Source organism: Dipodomys ordii, unplaced genomic scaffold, assembly GCF_000151885.1.
Source record: "Dipodomys ordii isolate 6190 unplaced genomic scaffold, Dord_2.0 Scaffold4, whole genome shotgun sequence".
In the NCBI taxonomy this organism is placed as follows: domain Eukaryota; kingdom Metazoa; phylum Chordata; class Mammalia; order Rodentia; family Heteromyidae; genus Dipodomys; species Dipodomys ordii.
In genome coordinates this window covers 36,037,384-36,058,921 of record NW_012267220.1, presented here as the reverse complement: position 1 = coordinate 36,058,921, position 21,538 = coordinate 36,037,384, and the positions used below count along the sequence as shown (strand labels likewise).

At 46.2% G+C, this 21,538-nt stretch overlaps 1 protein-coding gene across 4 annotated transcripts in view; it reads left to right on the top strand.

Moving 5' to 3' along the window:
* Ank1 (ankyrin 1, erythrocytic) overlaps nt 1-21,538 on the top strand; it is a 131,704-nt gene that overhangs the window by 86,887 nt on the left and 23,279 nt on the right. For all 4 annotated transcript variants that reach the window (XM_013024466.1, XM_013024491.1, XM_013024483.1 and 1 more), the window contains 14 exons: nt 1,273-1,351; nt 3,269-3,366; nt 3,452-3,676; nt 4,796-4,950; nt 5,278-5,489; nt 6,030-6,234; nt 6,551-6,647; nt 6,823-7,051; nt 8,555-8,680; nt 9,070-9,189; nt 10,922-11,000; nt 11,274-11,348; nt 13,194-13,325; nt 14,352-14,498. In XM_013024466.1, the coding sequence (XP_012879920.1) occupies nt 1,273-1,351; nt 3,269-3,366; nt 3,452-3,676; nt 4,796-4,950; nt 5,278-5,489; nt 6,030-6,234; nt 6,551-6,647; nt 6,823-7,051; nt 8,555-8,680; nt 9,070-9,189; nt 10,922-11,000; nt 11,274-11,348; nt 13,194-13,325; nt 14,352-14,498 (1,979 nt within the window). The remainder of the gene's footprint in view (nt 1-1,272; nt 1,352-3,268; nt 3,367-3,451; nt 3,677-4,795; nt 4,951-5,277; nt 5,490-6,029; nt 6,235-6,550; nt 6,648-6,822; nt 7,052-8,554; nt 8,681-9,069; nt 9,190-10,921; nt 11,001-11,273; nt 11,349-13,193; nt 13,326-14,351; nt 14,499-21,538) is intronic.

Here is a 21,538-nt window from a genome sequence, read left to right as displayed (position 1 = left end):
AGACTGAGGAAGAGTCACAAGAAGGCCAGGCCCCACCAACAGAGTACCAGACAGAATCTGGGAGAGTGAGGCTGTGGTCTCAGAATCTAGAATCTTTGAGTTCTGCACCTTGACCAGTAAGGGTCTGTGTGGAGGCCTTCCTCAGTGTACTGTCTGGTTGCATCTCTCCTCTTCTGGCACACCATCTCCCAACTTCCTTTCCCTCATTCACTTCTCTCCTGCTCGCCTTCACATTTGTAATTCACATTACAAACTTGCCAGCTATTATCAAATACTGCCCAAATGCCTCCGTTTATGGGGTACTGTACATAAACTAAGTTTGACCTGTGTCTATCTAGAGCCCATTTCTCATTCCTCCAGCTGGCTGCTGTGAGAGGATGCATCTGTACACAGAGATATTTGCAGATAACCTACTCAGATCACCTTTTAGAAACACTAAGTCCATGCATAGGGTTTTCTGAAAAGACAGTGTTTTAATGGCTTATACAAAACAGAGCCACAATAAGCACAAAGGGAAATTACAAGAACATTCAGTATAAAGTGTGTGTGTGTGTGTGTGTGTGTGTGTGTGTGTGTGTAACAGTCCTGGAGCTTGAATACAGGGCCATCCTGCTAACCCTGAGCTTTTTTGCTCAAGAAGAACACTCCACCACTTAAGCCACAGCTCCATTTCTGGCTTTTTTTGGTGGTTAATTGGAGATCAGAGTTTCACAAACCTTCTTGCCTAGACTGGCTTCAAAAGCATGATCCTCAGATCTCAGTCTGCTGTAGTAGCTCAGCTCAATCAATAAGTACTTGCTGAACATCTGTTAGAAAGAAACATAGAACTCAACCCTGACTATGAAGAACTTGAAGTCTCTTTTAGAGGGATCAAAATCCATACCAAGGGGTCAGAGTACAGCACAGAATAGCACATCATGAAGGCCAGGTAGGGGCTTGTCACCAAGGCTATACAGCTTTAGAAAGGACTGGCACCTATGTTCATCATGAAGGCTCACGAAAGAGGAAGGTCCTTTAGTGAGGAGGGAAGGGCACCTGGCCTTCCAGAGACCCAAGGGAGGGAGAGGCTTCAAGAGATGGGAAGGATGCTGGCCAAAGGATTGTCACATTACACATGTAAGGCAAATGGAGAGGCAGGTTGAAATCTGATGAGGGGTGGACTGGCCAGGTCATTATAGAGGAGTACTGTGGCCTTCACTTAGATCTCCTGGGAAAGAATGGGGCTATTTCAAATTCCCTGCCTTTGATATTTTCAATGTTCCTGGCACTCAGGGTGGAGTCTCCAGCCATTCCCAGGATTCCCTGTGTCACGCCTGAGACAGTAGTGATCCGATCTGAGGAGCAAGAACAGGTAGGAAGCATCGTTTCTCCTACTTTTCCATTTGCAGAGTAAGCATAGTACCTACCCATGACAATGGCCATGTTGAGATGACCATAGGACAAGGAGCTATCATTGAAAAGCTTGTATTGCTCACAGCATGCCTTCAGATCTGCAGCTCCACATGTCTTGTGGAGTCCTGTAGTATGACATTAGTGCTGAGGGCCCAGCAAGCTTCAGTGTAGGAAACAGCATCAGAAGCACAAGGGGAAACCTGATTAGTACCCACAGTGCCCTTCCAAGCTCATGTTCACAGCCACAGTCTCTGTTCACACTTGATATCAGGACCAGGAAGGAAGCCCTCTTCATGGCAGATGGGGCACAGCCTATTCACACCGTGAGGCTCTAGGCTGCAGAGTTCCATATGCTTTCTTTTCTGTATCCATAAGAGGGGCTGCTTCTGCCTCACCTTGTCTTTCCACAGGGAGTGCTGGAAGCCCAGACTAAAGTAGTTGCTAGAGAACTGCCCAAGCCTCTGGTCTGCATCACAGTGCCCTGGCTGGTGGCTTCTTGCATGCCATATCCATTTGTCCTGAAAAGCAGTGATGGGAAGTAGAAATGACTTAGGGCAACTTCATTTCCTTACTTTCATTCAAGGGTGTTAGCTGTTGTTTCCAGAGCAAAGGAATTTCTTAGAAAGAAAATAAAAGGAGTGTGAAAAGAAAGGAATATGGTGGTTCGGTTTGGCAGCCCACCTGGACTTTGCTATTTTCTCACTAAGATTGAGTTCTTCAGACATGTGTCTGAAAACAGAAGCCAGAGCCCTGGACCCAAAAGTGGCTCATTTATCAGCCATCATGTGCCAGTGTATACCAGAATGGTGCAACCTAAGTGTCACTGTATGGTGGTTGAGAGAAATGGGCAGATATGCCCCTGGCACTTCTGTGGCATCATGCCTGGATGCTTCCAAAGTCAGCAGTGGAGGAACTAGCAGAGTGGACTTGGGTCCTCTGGTTTCCTGACAAGCCCATTCTCAGGAAGGAATATTGAGTTTGGAACCCAGGACCTTAAACATGCTCTGCGACTGAGCCACATCCCCAGCATCTCTTTGCTTAAGTCATAACCTCACATCAAAGGAGGAAGCTGCATTCCTAGTAAGCATTTGCATGTGGCTCCATGTAGCACTGTGAGCAGGAGCTTCCCTACAGCTGCTGTCAGCTGTAGCAGTGTGCAGGCCTGGGGCCCACAGAGGTGCCCAGGTGAGCAGTGCTGCAAGCCCTTCCAGAGTGCAGAGGAGGGAGTCTAGAGACAATAGGAAAGTGAAAATGGGTAGGATTAACTAGACAAGGGCAGGGACCAGGACATCCTGGGACAGATGGGAAGCTTGTGAGAGCAGAGTAGAATATCAAGCCCAGTTCCTGAAGTGAGAGCTCACCCTCACGGGAAGTGTACAGACACCAAAGCTGACCATCATAGATCCTTATGGTGTATAGGAAAGGCCCTGTCACAGGCAGCTGGGGGCCCTGGAGTTGCACTATTACAGTGAGGCATGGTGAGAGATGGGAAGCCCCACAGTGCCTGATGGATTTTCGTGGACACCAGATAAGCTACAGAGCATGTAGGTAGGAAGTGACAGCCTGAGGCCCAGAACAAACTCCAGAGGAAAAAAGCTGTCTGTGTAGAGCAGAACTTCCCTATGGGACATGGTGGGAGAGAAGGGGAAGGAGACTTACAGCCAGATTTCAGAGTAAGGACTAAGGACTCACTCTGTCCAATGCTTTATCTCAGGATTGGAGTCAAGCAGACGCCCAGAACAGGGGAGGGGCAGATGGGTTCCTCGGAGTATCAGGGGTTTCCCTGGGGCCTCCTGAGCCCCTGCAGCCTAGGACCATGTTCAGGTGGCCCAGGGGATGTTGGATACAAGACAGGAGTCCTTCTTCTCCTCCCCAGGCTTCTAAGGAGTACGATGAGGACTCACTCATCCCCAGCAGCCCAGCTACAGAAACCTCAGACAATATCAGCCCTGTGGCAAGCCCCGTCCACACAGGGTGAGTACCAGGACTCTGGGACTCCACTCTTCTTGTCTCCAAGGGAAGGGGATCAGCACTCAACAGCAATCTGCACTGCTTCCAGGTTTCTAGTGAGCTTCATGGTTGATGCCCGGGGTGGCTCCATGAGAGGAAGTCGGCACAATGGCCTGAGAGTGGTGATCCCACCTCGGACATGTGCAGCACCCACACGCATCACTTGCCGCCTGGTCAAGCCCCAGAAGCTGAACACGCCGCCCCCACTGGCTGAGGAGGAGGGCTTGGCCAGCAGGATCATTGCATTGGGACCCACAGGAGCTCAGTTCCTGAGGTAAGATGGCCAGTTACCCAGAGCCACCATACCCTAGCAGGGCCCTGGAGGAGCCCTCCTTTCCCTGACTGGCATTTTCAGGTCCACTGAAGAGTTCATAGCCTGGTGGATATTACTGCTCTCAGATCTTGCTAAGGGGATGCACAGATAGGGCTACTTTGGGGTCCTGAGGTAGTTTTTTAGGCACTGAAGTGTCATCCAGTGGCTTCCAAGGACCACAAAATGAATGGACTGCAAGGGCCTAGGCCTCACATTCTCTGAAGAGACCAGGCTCTCCCTGGAGCTTGTCTGCCCTCAGGTACCAGGAGGTTTAAGGCTGATACAGCTCTACCCTTCCTTTCTATCTCCATCTACCTTCCTGTCACCCCTGTGGGCTGGCCTCACAGGACAGCCTGCACCATATTTATTCCTTGAATTTCCTCCTTAAATGTAGCCCTGGCAGGGTTCCAGTGGCTCATGCCTGTAATCTTAGCTACTCAGGAGGCTGAGATCTGTGGATCACAGTCTGAAGGCAACTTGGACAGGAAAGTCTGGGAGACCCTTATTTCCATTTTCCCACCAGAAAAGCCAGAAATGAATCTGTGCCTCAAGTGGTAGAGTGCTAGTCTTGAGAAAAAAAAAAAGTTAAGAAGAACACCCAGACCTTGAGTTCAAGTCCCAGGACTAGCACCAAAACAAACTAACAAACAACAAAAAAAAAGTAGCCCTCAAAGCCTCCCTCCAAAGGAAATGTCACTGTGGTCATTTGCCAGGTGAGGACCCTGAGGGTCACCTGTGTGGGGAAATCAGTTGAGTTCTCAGAACTAGATCCAAGAGCAGAATTGTTTGTCAGAACTCCCAGCTGTACAGACAAGGTAGAAAAGTTACTTACTCTTACCCCCAAACCTGCCCTCCCATCGTTGCCTTGGGCCCAGAGGGAGTAAGAAGGGATGGGGAACCTTGGGAGCCTGCAGAAGTTCTATTCCATTTTAGGGACCTGCTGGCAGATGGGGGGGTCTATTCAGTGGCTATGGAAGCCCCTTCTCCCTGCAGGCAGGGCTGACTATCCTTTCCTTCCCTGTACCCCTGGCCACCTGTCCACACTGGGAACAACTCACCGTCTGCTCTGTCCTGCTTCAGCCCTGTGATTGTGGAGATCCCTCACTTTGCCTCCCATGGCCGTGGGGATCGTGAACTTGTGGTTCTAAGGAGTGAAAACGGATCTGTGTGGAAGGAACACAAGAGCCGCTACGAAGAAAGCTATTTGGATCAGATCCTCAATGGCATGGATGAAGGTAAGGAGCCCTAGGACCCCATTGCAGAACTCCCTTCTGGAAGATAAGATCTGAGGTAGGACCTTTGGGGTGGGCTATCAGCACTTCCTGGAGTTTGGGAAGCTATGAAAGAATGGCAGTGGTCCCACATCTCTTTCAAACTTCAGGTCCCCAGTACATGTAAGTAGCCCTCAACTCCTGCCTGCGGCCTGCACCTCTTGTGCTGAGCCTTTGTGCCCAGTCACTTCTTCCTCCAGGCCACCTCCCAGCTGCTCCCCTGAGGCTGCATCTCTCAGGGATGAGGAAGCTCTGAGGCCTCACGTGGGTGGCTCGTGCATGTGATTCCAGAGCTGGGCAGTCTGGAGGAGCTGGAGAAGAAGAGGGTCTGCCGCATCATCACCACTGACTTCCCCTTGTACTTCGTAATCATGTCGAGGCTCTGCCAAGACTACGATACCATCGGCCCTGAAGGGGGCTTTTTGAAGAGCAAGCTGGTGCCCCTGGTGCAGGCAACATTCCCAGAAAATGCTGTCACCAAGAAAGTGAAGCTGGCCCTGCAGGTGATGCAGCCCCCTCACCCATTCCTGGAAGTAGCAGGAGTTTCAGGGCCTGGGAAGCCCCCTCCAAACTGAACATCCCTACTTCTCTCTCCACAGGAGAGATCTGACTTGAAAGCTCAGAAGGAAGTCAGGTGGCATTGGGCCCAGTGACTGTAATCCTAACTATATGGCAGGCAGAGATTGAGGACTGAGGTTGGAGGCTAGGCCTGGCAAAAAGCATTCTTAAGATTATCTTTACCAGTGGCTGGGTCTGGTAACCTAGCCAGTTGTGCTCAACAGGAGGGAGTCTGTGAGCTGCCTGCAGTAGACTACAATGCTAAGCAAAGGCCTTGTGCTTGAAACAGGAAATAAAAAAGTCTCAGAAAGAAAAGCTGAGCTGTGGTATCAGCCCCTCAGTAAAGGGAATCGTTGTCCACTTCCTCACCAAGGTTTGCCCTATGTTTGGAGGATACCATGCTGTCTCTAACCTGGCCATCCTAACTAACCAGGGCCATCCCTGCCCTGCCTGGAGCTGAGCATCCTATCTTTGGCATTTTATAGGCCCAGCCTGTTCCTGATGAGCTGGTCACTAAGCTCCTGGGTAACCAGGCCACATTCAGCCCCATTGTCACTGTGGAACCAAGGCGCCGGAAGTTTCACCGTCCCATCGGGCTTCGAATCCCACTCCCTCCCTCATGGACCGACAACCCAAGGGATAGCGGGGAGGGAGATACCACCAGCCTGCGTCTGCTGTGCAGTGTCATTGGTGAGTAGTGTCCCTGCTTCAGGAACATAAAGAGACTGGAGAGGGCGATACAAACCAGCAAACACCTCAGCTGCTGCTAGCCCCTCTGAGGGTTATGAGGCACAACACACCTCTGAGCCCCAGGAGGAGGGGAGCTGCAGATCCATAGGATGAGGAGCAGAGTATGAGAACGCCAGTGTGCTGGGGCCACAGACTAAGAAAGTGTCACCCAGATGTGCTACATCTGCCCTTAGACACCTGCCCCTCAGTGCTTTGGTAACTTCCACATTTACATCTGGAAGAATGTCCCTCAGCCCCACTTCTGCTGCTGTTGCAGGCGGAACTGACCAGGCCCAGTGGGAAGATATAACGGGAACAACCAAGCTTGTGTATGCTAACGAGTGCGCCAACTTTACCACCAACGTCTCTGCCAGGTGAGACTAGGATTGCCTAGCCCAGCATGGCCACTTCAGGGAGCCCCATCCTCATAGCCAGGCTTGAGGTAGAAGATCCACACAGAGGCCAGTGCTGTGTGTCTCATACGTTCCTGCTGCCTACGTGGCCATGGATCATTCAAGAGTGTGTTCATAACTTGCTTTCTCTTTTTAGGTTTTGGCTTTCAGACTGTCCTCGAACTGCTGAGGCTGTGAACTTTGCCACTCTGTTGTACAAAGAGCTTACCGCAGTACCCTACATGGCCAAGTTTGTCATTTTTGCCAAAATGAATGATCCCCGGGAAGGGCGGCTGCGCTGCTACTGCATGACAGATGACAAGGTGGACAAGACCCTTGAGCAGCATGAGAACTTCGTGGAGGTGGCCCGGAGCAGGGACATCGAGGTATGGATCTTCTCATGACTGGGCCCTCAAAGCCCTTCATCACTTCTCACAAGGAGACAAAGCCCTGGAACCAGGGTAGGCTCCTCACACTGTCTCCTGGGAGTCTAATGACCAGGGCAGCGGATACTCCTTGTGGAGGGGAGGGAGAAGAGGGAAGAGGACTCAAGATTCCTGGTCTGTCTCTTTAAGCTACAACAGACTCAAAGGAGACAGCAGACAGTTGATCAGTGACTTGTAATGCTTTATTGAACTTTTTTATGAACCTGGACTATTAAACGTGCTTTACAACCAGGTACAGATGTCTCATAATCCTAGCTACTCAGAAGGCTGAGATCCAGAACCAGAGGTATGGTTCAAGTACTAGAGCATCCACTGTGAGTGAAAAAGTCAAGCAAGTGTTCAAGACTTGAGTTCAAGCCCCCCCCCCAAAAAAAAAGAAAAAAAAAAGTTGTTCAGCTGGGTGCAGTGGCTTTAGCCTGTAATCTACCTGAAAGGTAAAGATTGTGAAATCAAGGTTCAAGGCCAGCTCAGGCTAAAAATAAATAAATATAAAGTTCATGAGACTTCATCTGAACTGGTGGCCGGGACAGTGGTTCCACCTGTCATCCTAGAAATGCAGGGAAGCACAAAGAATCACAGATCGGAGGGTTGCAGTCCAGGCTGGCCTGGGCAAAAAGCAAGACTCTATCTTGAAAATAACTAATGCAACAAGGATTGATATAGTGACTCAATGGATAGAGTACCTGTCTAATAATCACAACATTCTTAGTTCAACCCCCAGTATCACCTAAAACAGCAACAACAAAATGAATTACTTGCATTATGATTTCATTCCTTTATTGTCCTCTACTTACACACTAAAACACCAAGTCTAGACTAATTGAATAACCTATCTAAAGTCTCACAGGGGAATAAATGGTAGAGGTAGGATCTGTCCAAGTCTCCTAACTCAGAGCCCACACATGTGGGCTTCACTGAAGTTTGGGGGCCTATTGAGCAGCAGCAGAGATGGGTAGACAAATGATTAGTCTAGGTCTGGGACCAGGATTTGAACCTATTATCCACCCCAGGATACTCGCTCATGTTAAGATGTACAGTAAGCCAGGAACATTCTGGGTGTCTGGCCTCCAAATCTGAGCTAAATCTTTCTGGGGAAGAAGCGTAGGACTTAACTGTCAATTGTGTTCATGAGAACATCCCATTTGAAAGCACTAGCTATATGGAAGGGATCTTTAGGACAGGTGAGATTAATATAGAACATAGTCTTCCCAGCACTTCTCATGAACTAAACTTCTTTGGACAGATAGAAAACTAGACCAGTCTTTTCCAGAAGCCATATGATGCTTTCCTGGTGGAGTTCTAGAGTTCTTGAGTGTCATCCTGATACATTTCTCAGAACATACCAACATTCTTCATGCTGTCACAAGCTCATCTGGGGGAGAGAAAGATGGGAGCTCACAGGCATTTTCCCCTGGTGGACTGTTTGTTGTTCCTGTTTTCTAGGTTCTAGAAGGAATGCCCCTGTTTGCAGAACTCTCTGGGAACCTGGTCCCTGTCAAGAAAGCTGCCCAGCAACGAAGCTTCCACTTTCAGTCATTTCGAGAGAATCGTTTGGCCATCCCTGTCAAGGTACTGACCTCTGACTGCTCCTCTGGGTCTAGGAAGTTGGATAAGTGGACATTTCTGAGCCAGCCGGCCTGGAGGCCACCAATAGCTTTCTTTTTTTATTTTTTATTTATTTATTTTTTGGTCGGTCGTGGGGCTTGAACTCTGGGCCTGGGTGCCGTCCCTACGCTCTTCAGCTCAAGGCGAGCACTTTACTGCTTGAGCCACAGCGCCACTTCCGGTTTTCTAGTGGTTTATTGGAGATAAGTGTCTCACGGACTTTCCTGCCTGGGCTGGCTTTGAACCTGGATCCTCAGACCTCAGCCTCCTAAGTAGCTAGGATTACAGGCATGAGCCACCGGCGCCCGGCTCCACAGATAGCCTTCTAAGTCTCCCTCTGTGATTGACTTTAGGTGAGGGACAGCAGTCGGGAGCCCGGAGGTTTCCTGTCATTCCTGAGGAAGGCAATGAAGTACGAGGATGCGCAGCACATCCTGTGCCACCTCAACATCACCATGCCTCCTTGCACCAAGGTGAGCCGTCATGGGCCGAGCGCCTACAGCAGAGGTCAGGTGCCCTAAAGAGGCCCCCCAAACAGACTCGAGGATCGTTATTCCCAAAGGGCTTTCTCCTCAAAAATGTTGCCTTTGGAATTTCCAAGGTACAAAAGGTTCTCAGTGTTGCTAGGGACATTTGTTTTGTGGCCTGGCTGGGAAAGCCTATCTACAAAGCCTGTCTACAAAGCTCCGTCCAGCTTTGATCATGTGACATGACAAGGTGCTAGGTCTGTTGCAGGGGGCCCTGGGCTCTAGGACATGAAGGTCAGAGCATCTCCCTGTGGGACTTCTGAAGCTTGGAGCTGGGTGTTGAGTCACTCCAGGTCACTGGCCATGGAGTTTCTCATTGACTGATCTAAGCCCTCAGCCACTGCAAACACCCAGATTTGAGCTCAGCCATGGAGTCTTGACTGTGTATGTTCATTTATCAATGCCTGTCAGTGTTACAGGTGTCACCTCTGTCAGCAATGCCAGAGTAATCTTGTCTCCGGAATGTCTCCATGTTGCTGCCCGTTTTATCTCGTAGTTATTTTAATCATTAGCTTTCCACGATCAACTAAAAAAGAAGCAAAGTCACATTTAAATATCAATAGCTATATCTCTGTTCTTTTGAGTTCTCTCTCTCTCTCAAAAGATTTTTTTTTAGCCTGCATTGATTTTTTTAAATTCTCTTTAAGTAGTTGTACAAAGGAGTTGCCATTCAACAAAGCAGTTTGTGAATACAATGCATCTTGGTCAGTGTCACCCCTTTCATCATTTTCCCTCATTCCTCCTCACCCCTTCTCTCAATTGTCTAAATTGTGTAGGATATACATTGAGACTTCATCTCCTCTCTTCATTCCTCTCCTCTTCCTTCTCTTGGGGAGAGTTCCCCACCCTCTACTTTGAGTATCCATTTCCTGGTTGTTTATTTTGTTAGACTACAAGTTAGCCTAAGAAATTACACTGTTTTTGTTCTAGAATCTATCATAGTTCCGAAAAGATTTCTTGTGGACTAGAGCAAATAAGTGTTAAGCCTGAGGCTAATGTCAAAACTAGGTCAGTGGAGCAGAAAGATACCCAAAAAGAAAAACAGTTTTTAAGTTCATCTCAACTCCACTGATTATTTATTAGGTAACCTTGAGCAAGTTACCTAACCTCTCTGTACCTCAGTTTCCTCATCAATGAAATAGGAACAAAAACAGTACCTAACTATAGGTTGTCATAAACATGTTAAACAGGGCTTCACACACAATTAGGGTTATATGAGTCTGCTGTTGTACTTGTTATTTGTGTGTGTGTGTGTGTGTGTGTGTGTGTGTGTGTGTGTGTGTTGGTATTGGGGCTTGAACTCAGGGCCTGGGTACTAGGCACTGTCTCTGAGAGTTTTTGCTCAATGCTAGCACTGACGCTTGAAGCACAGCTCAACTTCTGGCTTTTTGGTGGTTAATTGGAGAGATAAAAGTCTCATGGACTTCCCTGCCCAGGCTGGCTTGAAACCTCAATCCACAGATTTCAGCCTCCTGAATAGCTAGGGTTATAAGCCTGAGCCACAAGCATTGTAGTTGTCTTTAATAAAATAATAGGTGTCATTAATGGAAATTAATTTCCATTCCTGCCTTTACCTTCCTACTGGGCCCCGGCCACCATTCCTCTCCCTGTAGTGTGAGCTGCACCACTTTCTCCAGGTATGCCAAACCCAAAGCATATCTTTCTTTATCCTTTGCAGGGAAGTGGAGCTGAGGATAGGAGAAGGACCTTGACACCCCTGTCTCTAAGATACAGCATTCTCAGCGAGTCACCTCTGGGTATGGACCTCTTTGTGAAGACCTATGCTTGCTCCTCTGAGAAAGATTTCCATGGAGAGGGTCAGAAGCTCATCTCTTCATGCACTTTTCTCAGTCTATCCTGTGTGCAGCATGTAGAACCTGGTCCCAGGTGTCTACTGCCTTATAGAAGCAGTGATCAGTGTACTCTGAGGTCCCCTGTGTGACCTACACATCCATTCATCAGAGACCCTGAGACCTGTGAATGCTGTGTTCTGCTCAGGCTGTTAACTGAGCTCTAATATATCTCTCCAGGTTTTCCCAGTGGGACTGACAAAGCAGATATGAAGATGGCTGTCATAACAGAGCACCTTGGCCTTAGTTGGGCAGGTGAGTAGGGAACTTAGGGCAGGGGGAAAAAAATCTTTGACTACCCCCCACATTATCTAAGGTAGGCATTTCTAACTCTCTCCATTGTGCACTGTGCATCTGATCTGACTGTTTGGGATAAGCCCATTTTCCCAACACCATCCATAGGTGCCTATGCAAAGAAGTGAGCTTTTCTCCTCCACTACTGTCTGGAACAAATGCTTTTTATTTTAACTAATAGGGTCTCTCATTTTTTCCCCAGGTGGCCTGGACCACAGTGCTTCTACTTACAGCTCCCATGTAGCTGGGGTGATAAACATGCTACCACACTCAGCTTTTTTGTTGAGATGGATGTCTAGCTAACTTTTCGCCTCAGCTGGCCTCAAACAACCATCTTTCTGATCTCCCCCTCTCAGATAGCCAGAATTACAGGCATGAGTCACTGAGCCTAGCCCCGAGAACTGATTCTTGACATTACAAAAGACTCTTGGATTTCTCTAGTTTACTTTGTCTTAACAAATAGAAAAATTGAAATTCAGCTCAGTAGAGTGACTTACTTATTGAAGCTAGCAAGTGAAAGAATCTAGAAAATCAAACAAATAAGCAAAACAGACACATCACCATCCTTCAAAGGTAGCTTGTTAAGGAAAAGGAAGCAAGAAAGGCAGGTGTATGTGTGTGTGTGTGTGTGTGTGTGTGTGTGTGTGTGCACACATGTGCGTGCATGCACGTGCGTGCAGGACCTGGGTGCTATCTCTCAGCTTTTCGCTCAAGGTGGCACTCTGCCATTTGAGCCATACCTCTACTTGTTTTTGGTTGTTAATTGGAGATAAGTCTCACAGACTTTCCTGCTCAAGCTGGCTTGAAACCACAATCCTCATATCTCAGCCTTATGAATAGCTAAGATTCCAGGCATGAGCCATCCACTCCTGGCTTGAAAGACTTGACGCTTCATTTATCACTCTGGCTATAGCTGAGCCTATGGGACTTCTTGCCAACAACAGGAGAAGTCTGACTTTAAAGGAGACAGTTGTACAAAGAGAAAATATCCAGAATGTGTTTTATGAAGCAAAGGCCCTAAAACTTGATTCTCTTACGCTCCTTTTTTTTTTTCCTTTTCTTATTGTTATCCTTCATATGAGTGAACTTCCCACTCATTCACTCTGCATAGACTCTGCTTTAGACAGACTGGGAATCCTTAGCCACAATTGCTGAAACAGAAGTTCAGAGACTGTTAATTCTTTACACCATCGTGGGTGGGGGGAAGTTGTCCTGTGCATGTGCACACATACATGTATGTATGCGTGATTTGTGTGTGTATGCATTGTGTGGGTACTATAGAGGCATGTTCTGATTCACACTAGCACTTCTCCCCATTCTTCCTCATCTTTGAAAGTACACTCTGGGGCACCTCCATCTTCTAAACACCTATGCAGGAGCAATTAGTGGAAACAAGATTTCAGTATTAATAACACATTTTCCTGGAAATGGGTAAACAGAGACACCTTTCCACTTTCATTGATTCCTCAAGGAGAGTCTGTGGCCTCTTGGCAGTAATATGTATTTGTCAGCAACCCATGCCTCCAGTTCCTTTTCCAGATTAACTGGGTGACTTTTTTGTCCTAAGACTCTGGAAAAGTAGCTGAACTTCCCTAGAGGCTTGTTTCTACCATCTTCTGTTTGAAGCAAGGAAAGCAGCAGAAGAGGGCATTTGTTTATTCTTTCACTCAACACCTTGCCTGTTTTCTGACTCCTCAGAGGGGTAACCGCTTGCAGGTCACCAGGTCTCCCTTGAAGAAACATGCATCATGGAGGTTGTGTTTTAGCAGTCTGAGCTCACAGCTACTCTTGCTTTTCTGTCTGCAGAGTTGGCCCGGGAACTGCAATTCAGTGTAGAAGACATCAACAGGATCCGAGTAGAGAACCCTAATTCCTTGTTGGAGCAAAGTGCAGCCTTGCTGACCCTCTGGGTTGCCCGGGAAGGCGAAAATGCGAAGAGTCAGTATTGTTCAGCTGCATGGCCTTGCTAGACCTGCTCCTTGCCAAAAGATGTCTTCCTTCCAATTCCTTCCTTCTGTTGACCTTAGCGCTTGTGCTATTGCGCTCTGTTACACTTTTTTGCTTTCTCTGTTTCTCTCTCTCTCTCACACACACACACACATATGCACATACGTGCACATGCACGCATGCACACACACACACACACACACACTTGTGTTTCTCACAACATTCACATGCACAGCCTATCTTGGCCTCAATCTTTCTCCTGTTCTGAGAGTAAGATAACATTTTTCTCCCTTGTTCCCCTGGATGAGGTGTAAATATAAGACAATGTATGCTTGCTCTCATCTTCAAAGACTTCCTGAATTTCTCAACCAAAATAGTGTTGTTATCGCAGAACAGAGATGGGCGGGACAGAAACCAGCTCACAGCAGCTTTCATTCTCCCAGGAACTTCTTTCCCCAGCCTAGAGGGAAGATTGGCCTTGATCTCTTTTCTGAGTCTCTTCCACCAACTTCTCTGTAGCACTAAGAGGAAATTGCATTTCAAATCAACTAGCCAGGACCCAGAATGTCAAAAGGACAGAATCCAGTCATCCCTACCCTCATTCTGTCCTGGTATTCATTCCCAAAAAAAGAAAAAGGGAAAAAAACACTCTTTTTTTATGCTTTTAACTAGCCAGTGAGGGACTAGGGTTGTTTCTCAATGCTAAAGTCCTCGCTTGGCATGTGTGGCATCACTGCTGTGATCCCCAGCACTTATCCCAGAGGTGCCAGGCAGGGAGTGGGAGGAGGCAGGGGGAGCGGCCACCTTTAGTTTTTAGAAAAGATCTACTGTAGCAATTAAAAACAAAAACAACTTCCCCAAAGAAGCATTTGGAATTGATTCTTTTTGAAAAACTTGGTCACCTCTCTTCTTCCTCTTCCTCCTGGCCCAGTTTTCAGGCTGGCTGTGCAACCTTCCCTATTGCTCTTAAATGACTAGAATTCACTCCTCACGTGCCCTTCTTTCCTTTCCTGGCAGTGGAGAACCTGTACACTGCCCTGCGGAACATTGACCGGAATGAGATTGTGAACATGTTGGAGGGCTCTGGCCGACAGAGCCGCAACCTGAAGCCAGATCGGCGGCACACAGACCGGGACTACTCATTGTCACCCTCCCAAATGAATGGTGAGTGTCCACGGGGACCGAGCAGGACTGAGCTGGGTCCCATCTTTCTAGTCATGGGTACAGATAGCCCCTTCCTAAAATTTTATCCCCTAAAATCATCTCTCTCCTGGGGGGGTAATATTTAATATGCCAATAATGAACTCTTCCCAGGGAGAGAAGAGGCCATAGGTAGAGACAGGTGGCACACACCTGTGCAGGTAGGGGTCCTCCCCTACACTGCCTGCCTATGTACCCATGAGCTAAGCACCACCCAGGCCCCCACTACCAGCTCTGAGGTCCTGGTAGGGCCTGGTATGGTGGGAAGTAGCTGGCTACATCCTCACCCTAGTCTGCCTTCATTCCATGGCACTCTTCCCAAGGCCTCCTCTCTTGAGACATCAGTGTTTCTATCTGCAAATGTTCAGATGTTGGGAAGCCAAGAAGGTTCCAACCAGGGTCTGGTGTGGATTAGCTGAATGGTGTTTGAAATCTCCACCGTGGCCACTTCTGAGGCTAAGCAGTTTCCTTTCCTTTGAGTCTATAGTCTCTCTTCCTCCTTCCCTCTCTCAATCCTTCACCCTTTCTCTCCCTTTGCCTCTCCATCTCCCTCCCCTTCCCTCTCTTACTCCTTCTGTCTCTTCTTCCTCTCTCTCTCTCTCTCCCTTTCTCCCTTTCTCTCTCCCTCTCTCTTCCTCTCTGTCTTTCTCACTCTCTTCCTTTATTTCCATTTCATCTATTTCTCCTCACTCCTTTTGATGTGGTTCAGCATGGCAGTGTGCCCAAGCCCAAGGAGAGAAAGCCCAGAAGTCCTGACCTTTGCCTCAGCGGTTCTCAGCTGAATCTAAGGACTGCTCCCTGCGATGCAGCAGCCACTGACTGGGGGGCTCCTCATGTTTTCCCCCTTCATATGCCCTCTCCATAGTCAGTGGACATGGAGCAGAGGTTCCACGTCTGCCTCAGCCTAACTCAAAGGTCCAGGAGCCTGGGGTTCTAGCTGCTTCCTACCTGCCACTTTTCTCCTGATTGGCTCAAAGTTCTCCTCTTCTTTAAAATCAGCTGGTAGGGTCGAGTTCCTTAAATTCCTTACAGACCTTGGGGAAAAAAATCATTGTGTAAAATACCTAGCTTGGGGAGGGGAAATATACATTGATGCCATTCAAGCTACTAATTCTCAGGAACACACACACACACGCACACGCACACACACACACACACACACACACACACACACACACCACACGGGCATGTAAATGGCAGCTTATGGTGAGTTCATGATGACTAGGCACCAGGGCCTCCTGCCAGGCAAGAGCCTGTGCATGCTGAACCTTCCCTGTTCCTTCTCCCACATCCTGTGTCTCCTAAAACATGCCATCTAGTACCACCAGACACAGGGCTCATCTGTTGGTTGTGTCCTGTCGCCTTTCTCTTCTGCCTCTGACCTCATCCTGACTTCTGGTTTGCTCATTCTCTTTTACTTCTTGTCTCCACTGTCTCCACCTGGCCAAGTGTATGAGAGCTGTCAACCTCCACAGTTGCATGTAATGGACTTCCAGTCCTCCCCTTACACGTCTCCTAGCTGTCTCCATGGGCATCTGTGTGCGTGTGTGCACGGCGTGCTGTCTGTGTCACTTTGTATGGCTGCCGACTGTGTGCTCCGCTCACTCTGCAGGTCCACATTAAAGGGTTCCATACCCACAGAATTGTAGCTGCTCCCCAGAGGACCTGGTCGGAGCACTGCAGAAGACTCTTCAGTAGACAGTTCCCCTTCACCAAGGGCAAAAGGAAGCAACTGGGAAATTCTGCAAACATTGGGAAATCTAAGTGATCAAATACCAGCCCCTTCCTGTGTGGCATGAGCATCTTACTATCCCCATCCTATTTCAGTCAACTTAAGGTCCCTCAAAGTTTTCTTTTTTGTGTATTCCTTACTTGTGTACCTAAAGACTAGCAACTGTTAGAACTCCTTGAGTCTGAATAAGGAGAATCTTCATTGGTGCAGAACTCCTGGCAGCTGGCCTAAAGATTCTAACACAGTCTGAGTAAGACCAGGTCTCTGTGCTCCATGTCTGGCACCATGGCCTCTGCTGCAATGGGCTAGTCCAGTCAGAAAATCATTGTCAAGCATCAGTTACATGCAAGGCACTGTTCTAGGCAGAAGAGATCATGTTAATTCTCAAATAAGGAAGCCAAACAAAACTTTGCCTTCATGGAACCTACCCTCTGTTAGGTATGCCAATAGCATAATACACGAGAGAATCATAATGCTCTTAACAGGCCAGGAGATTTAAACAGTTTAGTGGGACAAAGACATGAAGGAGATGAAGAAGTGTGTTAGACATGAACAAAGGATGCCTTGCCTGTGCATTCACAGGTAGCAAGGGATCTGAGGAGCCAGAGGGGCTGAGAAAGGAACAAGAGAGGGAGCAGACTCAGAGAACTGAAGGTGGCCAGCCCTAGAGCCTACCATAAGGAGATTGGATTTTGCCCAGTGAGTTTTGAACAAAAGAGTGGCATGATCTACCTGAGTTTTCAAAGGAGCTCTCTTCCTGCTCAGTTAACTTGGTCCTGAATCAAATGTATCTTTAGTTCCTGCTTCTCAGATGCCCTCCACAGCCCCTCTCCTCAGTTTTCCTCTCTAGCAGGACCTAGCCCCTCGCCCTGAATGCCCCTCCTTCTGCCCAAGCATATACTACAAACAGGTGCCTGGCTTGGTCCTTTCTGCCTTTCTAGGCATCAACATTAGCATCTTGTACTTTGCAGTCCCACTTCCTGTGCCTTTCTGCTCTGGAAATAGGAGCTGGCAGGATCTGAGGAGCAGGGTGAGGAAGCAGAAGCCTCCTGTACTGCCTCGGGCTTTCTCCAGGGGAGAGCCACATGATACTTGTCCTGGTACGAGCCTAGACCTGTACACTTCAGTCACCACCATCACCTTGGCTCTTTTGTGCTATGCTCATGTCTCTGCTTCTCTGGGTCTCTTTCTAAATTCACAGGACTCAGGACAGCAATAGGAGAAAATCTGGTGGTGTTGGGTATTAGGGCTCTTCCAAGAGGAGACGTCAGAAAAAAGATCAGGTCAAAAGGCCAGTTAGTACTGGGTGCTGGTGGCTCACATCTGTAATCCTAGCTACTCAGGGAGGCTGAGTTCTGAGAATAGTGGTTCAAAGCCAGCCTGAGCAGGAAAGGCCATAAGACTGTTATTAACCACCAGAAAACCATAAGCGGTACTGTGGCTCAAAATGGCAGAGTGCTAGCCTTGAGAAAAAAAGCTCAGGGACAGAGCTCAGGCCCTGAGTTCAAGCCCTACAACTGACCAAAAATAAATAAATAAAAAGCCAGTTGGTGTTTCCTGCCTGGTAGAGAACTATCCCAGGTTCATGGAATAGATGTAAGGGAACAATATGCCCATAAAGAAAAAACTTGGCATGTTCCTGAAAATGGAGCAGATTTCTTGTATGAAAGATAAAACTGGGCATCTCACACCCATGTTGGCTCTATTTGCTTTCATGAATTGACACATATTCATGTCTACTTGGAAATAAATCTTTTTTCATTTGTGTCAACTCCTAATGAGTACATCTAGTGAAATGTGACTCCTGCCTTAGTCTCGGCTACCTGTCCTTTTGCTGGCTGCTGACATTAGTCTAATAAGATTATTACTACATCTAGGTTAACAACAAGCCAGGTTGACAATCTGAGATAAGGAAGGACTATTGGACTCTGTTCTCCCCCATACAATATACATAGCATCCTCTTTCCTGATTTCTCCAAAATTAGAGAGAGGCCTCTCAGCTGAGTGACAAGCCTCTAGAAGAGACCTAGAGAAATTGGGCACTCTGACATTCAGCAAAGGGTACACAGTAGATCTTTCTGTTAACTGGTTTCAACTTTGGGAAACATTCCTTATAAGAATGTGTTAGCAGTAATGACCATTACTCCAATCTGATACCAGCAGCAGACATAGAGCTGCTGGGAGCCTCAAACCTAAGTCTATGGGGAGAGTGGGGTCCTCTGCACCCTCAGGGTAACAGCACCAGGGGAGGCTGCATACATGCTTTCTTCCTGTTTGGGTGGAAAAGTTGCAAAGGATCCCCAAGAAGAGTCCCAGATGTCCTGTGGCCAGCAAAGCTACGTTTTCCCAGTCTCTACAAGTCTTGCTAAGAGTTCCATGAGTGACAGAATGGTCCTCTGGCCATATCTGAGAAGCTGATTATAGTACATTCTTATTCCAAGATGGGGTGACAGGGACTATAGGTATGCCCTCAGGCTCAAGGCAACTAAAAATAGACAAAATATATGAGACAGTAGTTCTCAAAACATTGGTTGTCAGGCAGCAAGGAACAATAACCTATGGAGCATGGGGAATAAATGAGATAAGTTCTGTGATGACCTTGAAGGTTTCTAGGGAGTCCCAGGCAGTCTTCCTGGGTTGAGGAGACTAAGCAGCTAGACTTCCCAAGATAGAGGAGGACCAGAGAAGAGATAACTGAAGAGAACTCAGGATACCTACAAAGACTCTCTGACAAGTTTTACTTGATCAGCTGTTCCTAGAGGTCATATTGATCACACAGATATTATTTGGGGACAGAGAAGAGTCTGAAATCAGAAATGTCAGGGTTGGTGGCATGGCTCAAATGGTGGAGAGCCTGCCTGACAAGTTCAAGATCCTCAATACAAGCCCCAATACTTCCAAAACATGTAATAAAATAAGAAGGGACTAACTAGCCCTAGCCTGAGTAATGCTCAGGACCTATCTAATAAATCCTGAAAGCAAAATACAAAAGCCTAAACAATTTAACTATATAACAGACAAAGGCTCAAAAATATTAATAGGACTCCAAAAAATACCCAGCACCTAAATGAGTAAAACTCTCACTGTTTAGTAATTGAAGATTAATGAAGAAGCAGGGAAAACCAACCCATAATAATTAACTGGCCCAGAACTGATAACAATGAGCAGACAAGAATGGTAGAATAGTATATGTTCAAAAAGTTATGTAGAGACATTGATGGAAAACAGTTTGTAAAAATTCCAAACTGTTCTTCTACAGATAAAGCATCTTTCTTTCTTTTTCTTTTCTTTTCTTTTTTTTTTTTTTGCCAGTACTTGGACTTGAACTGAGGACCTAGGCACTGCCCTTAGGTTTTTTTGCTCAAGGCTAGTACTGTATCATTTGAGACACAGCTCCACTTCCAGTTGATTTTTTGTTTTGGTGGGGGTTTTTTTGGGGGGGTGGTTAATTGGAAATAAAAGTCTCACAAATCTGCCCAGGCTGGCTTTGAACCATGATCCTCAGATCTTAGCCTCTTGAGTAGCTAGGATTACAGATGTGAACCACCAGCGCCTGGCTTACAAGGTAAAACATCTTAATGTGCAGATGAGAGGTTTACTGCTTGGACTTAGACTGCAGAAAAAAAAGATCAATGAATTTAGCCACAGGAATTTAAGAGCTAAACATTAAAATAACCAAGAGCTACAGTTAATGACATATCAAAATAAATAAAATATGTCTCAATAAATCTAAAATATTCAAGTCATACACAATGTTTTTTGCCATAACATAATGAATAACTGATTGATAGCTGGAAAACACCAAATAGTTAGAAACTAAATATGTCTAAATAACCTATAGATCAGAAAGTAAAGCAAATAGAAAATTAGAAAATATCTTCAACTGAATAAAAAAAAAGGCAAGTCTCAAAATCTATGAGATGCTACTAAAACGGTACTTAGGGAAAATTTTAAAGCACATACTGTCTCCATTTAAAAAAAAAAAAAGATTAGCTGGATTTGATGCTGTAATTCCAGCATTTAGGTAGCTGAGACAGGAGGATCCAAGTTCAAGACCAGCATGGGTTATGTATCAAAACTTGGTCTCAAAAATGAAAAGACAAAAAGTCAAAAAGAATTCTCCAATCCATGGCAAATTAAACCCTAAGTCAGTAGAAAAAATAATGAAGACCAGATTGGAAATTAACGAAACTGAAAAAAAAACTGTGGGAAACCCATGAGACCAAAAGCTAGTGCTTTGAAAAGATCAACAAAATTGATGTGCACACACACCACCACCACCACCACAACCAGACTGTGCAAGGGAAAAAAGACAAAAATGCTTGTAGCCTATTGCCAGTGACCCCCACATGTTAGTTCTAGCTACTCAGAAGGCTAAAATCTGAAGTTCAAAGCCAGCTCAAGCAAGAAAGTCCATAAGACTTTTATCTCCAACTAACCACAAAAAAGCTTTTTTGTCCTAAAGACAATAAAAATAATAATAATATAATTTTAAGAAAAATTGAAGATATATTGACAAATTCCTAAAGACACAAACTATCAAAGATTATGTAGGAAGAAATAAACTGAATTGACATCGGTAACTAAAATAAATTAGAATTTATAGTTTAAAACATTCCTGTGATGAAACTCCAGATCTAGAAAGTATCACTAATAATTTTACCAAACACTTAAAAAAATAACTGATTTAGAAAATATAAAAGGAAATAATACCTTTCTGGTTAATTTTATACCAGCATTACCCTGATATTGAGAAAAAAACATATTGCAAGAAAAAGAAAGCACAGTCTAATATCCTTTGTGAACATTTATACAAAAAAGAAATTAAACCAAAATGAATTTGGATTAATTCCATACACTGTATGTAAAACAACTCAAAATGGATCTTAGGTTAATTATAAAAGTTAACAGTGTAAAACTGCTAGAGGAAAACAAAGGAAAAACAGAAATCTTAGGTAAGGTTAGGATTTCTTAAATACAAAACCAGAAGTACAATAGGATTGTAAGTTGTACTTCATCAGAGTTAGAAACTGTTCTTCAAACTGTTTAAAATTAAGTGACAAGCTACAGATTAGGAGAAGATATTAGTAAGTGACATTGGATATAGAATATCTCCAGAATCTATAAATAACTCTTAAAACTCAATAGTAAGAAAACAACTCAATTTTTTGAGGGGGGGAAGGGGTCCAGTCATGGGGCCTGAACTCTGGGCCTGGGTGCTGTCCCTCAGCTCTTCAGCTCAAGGCTAGCACTCTACCATTTGAGCCACAGT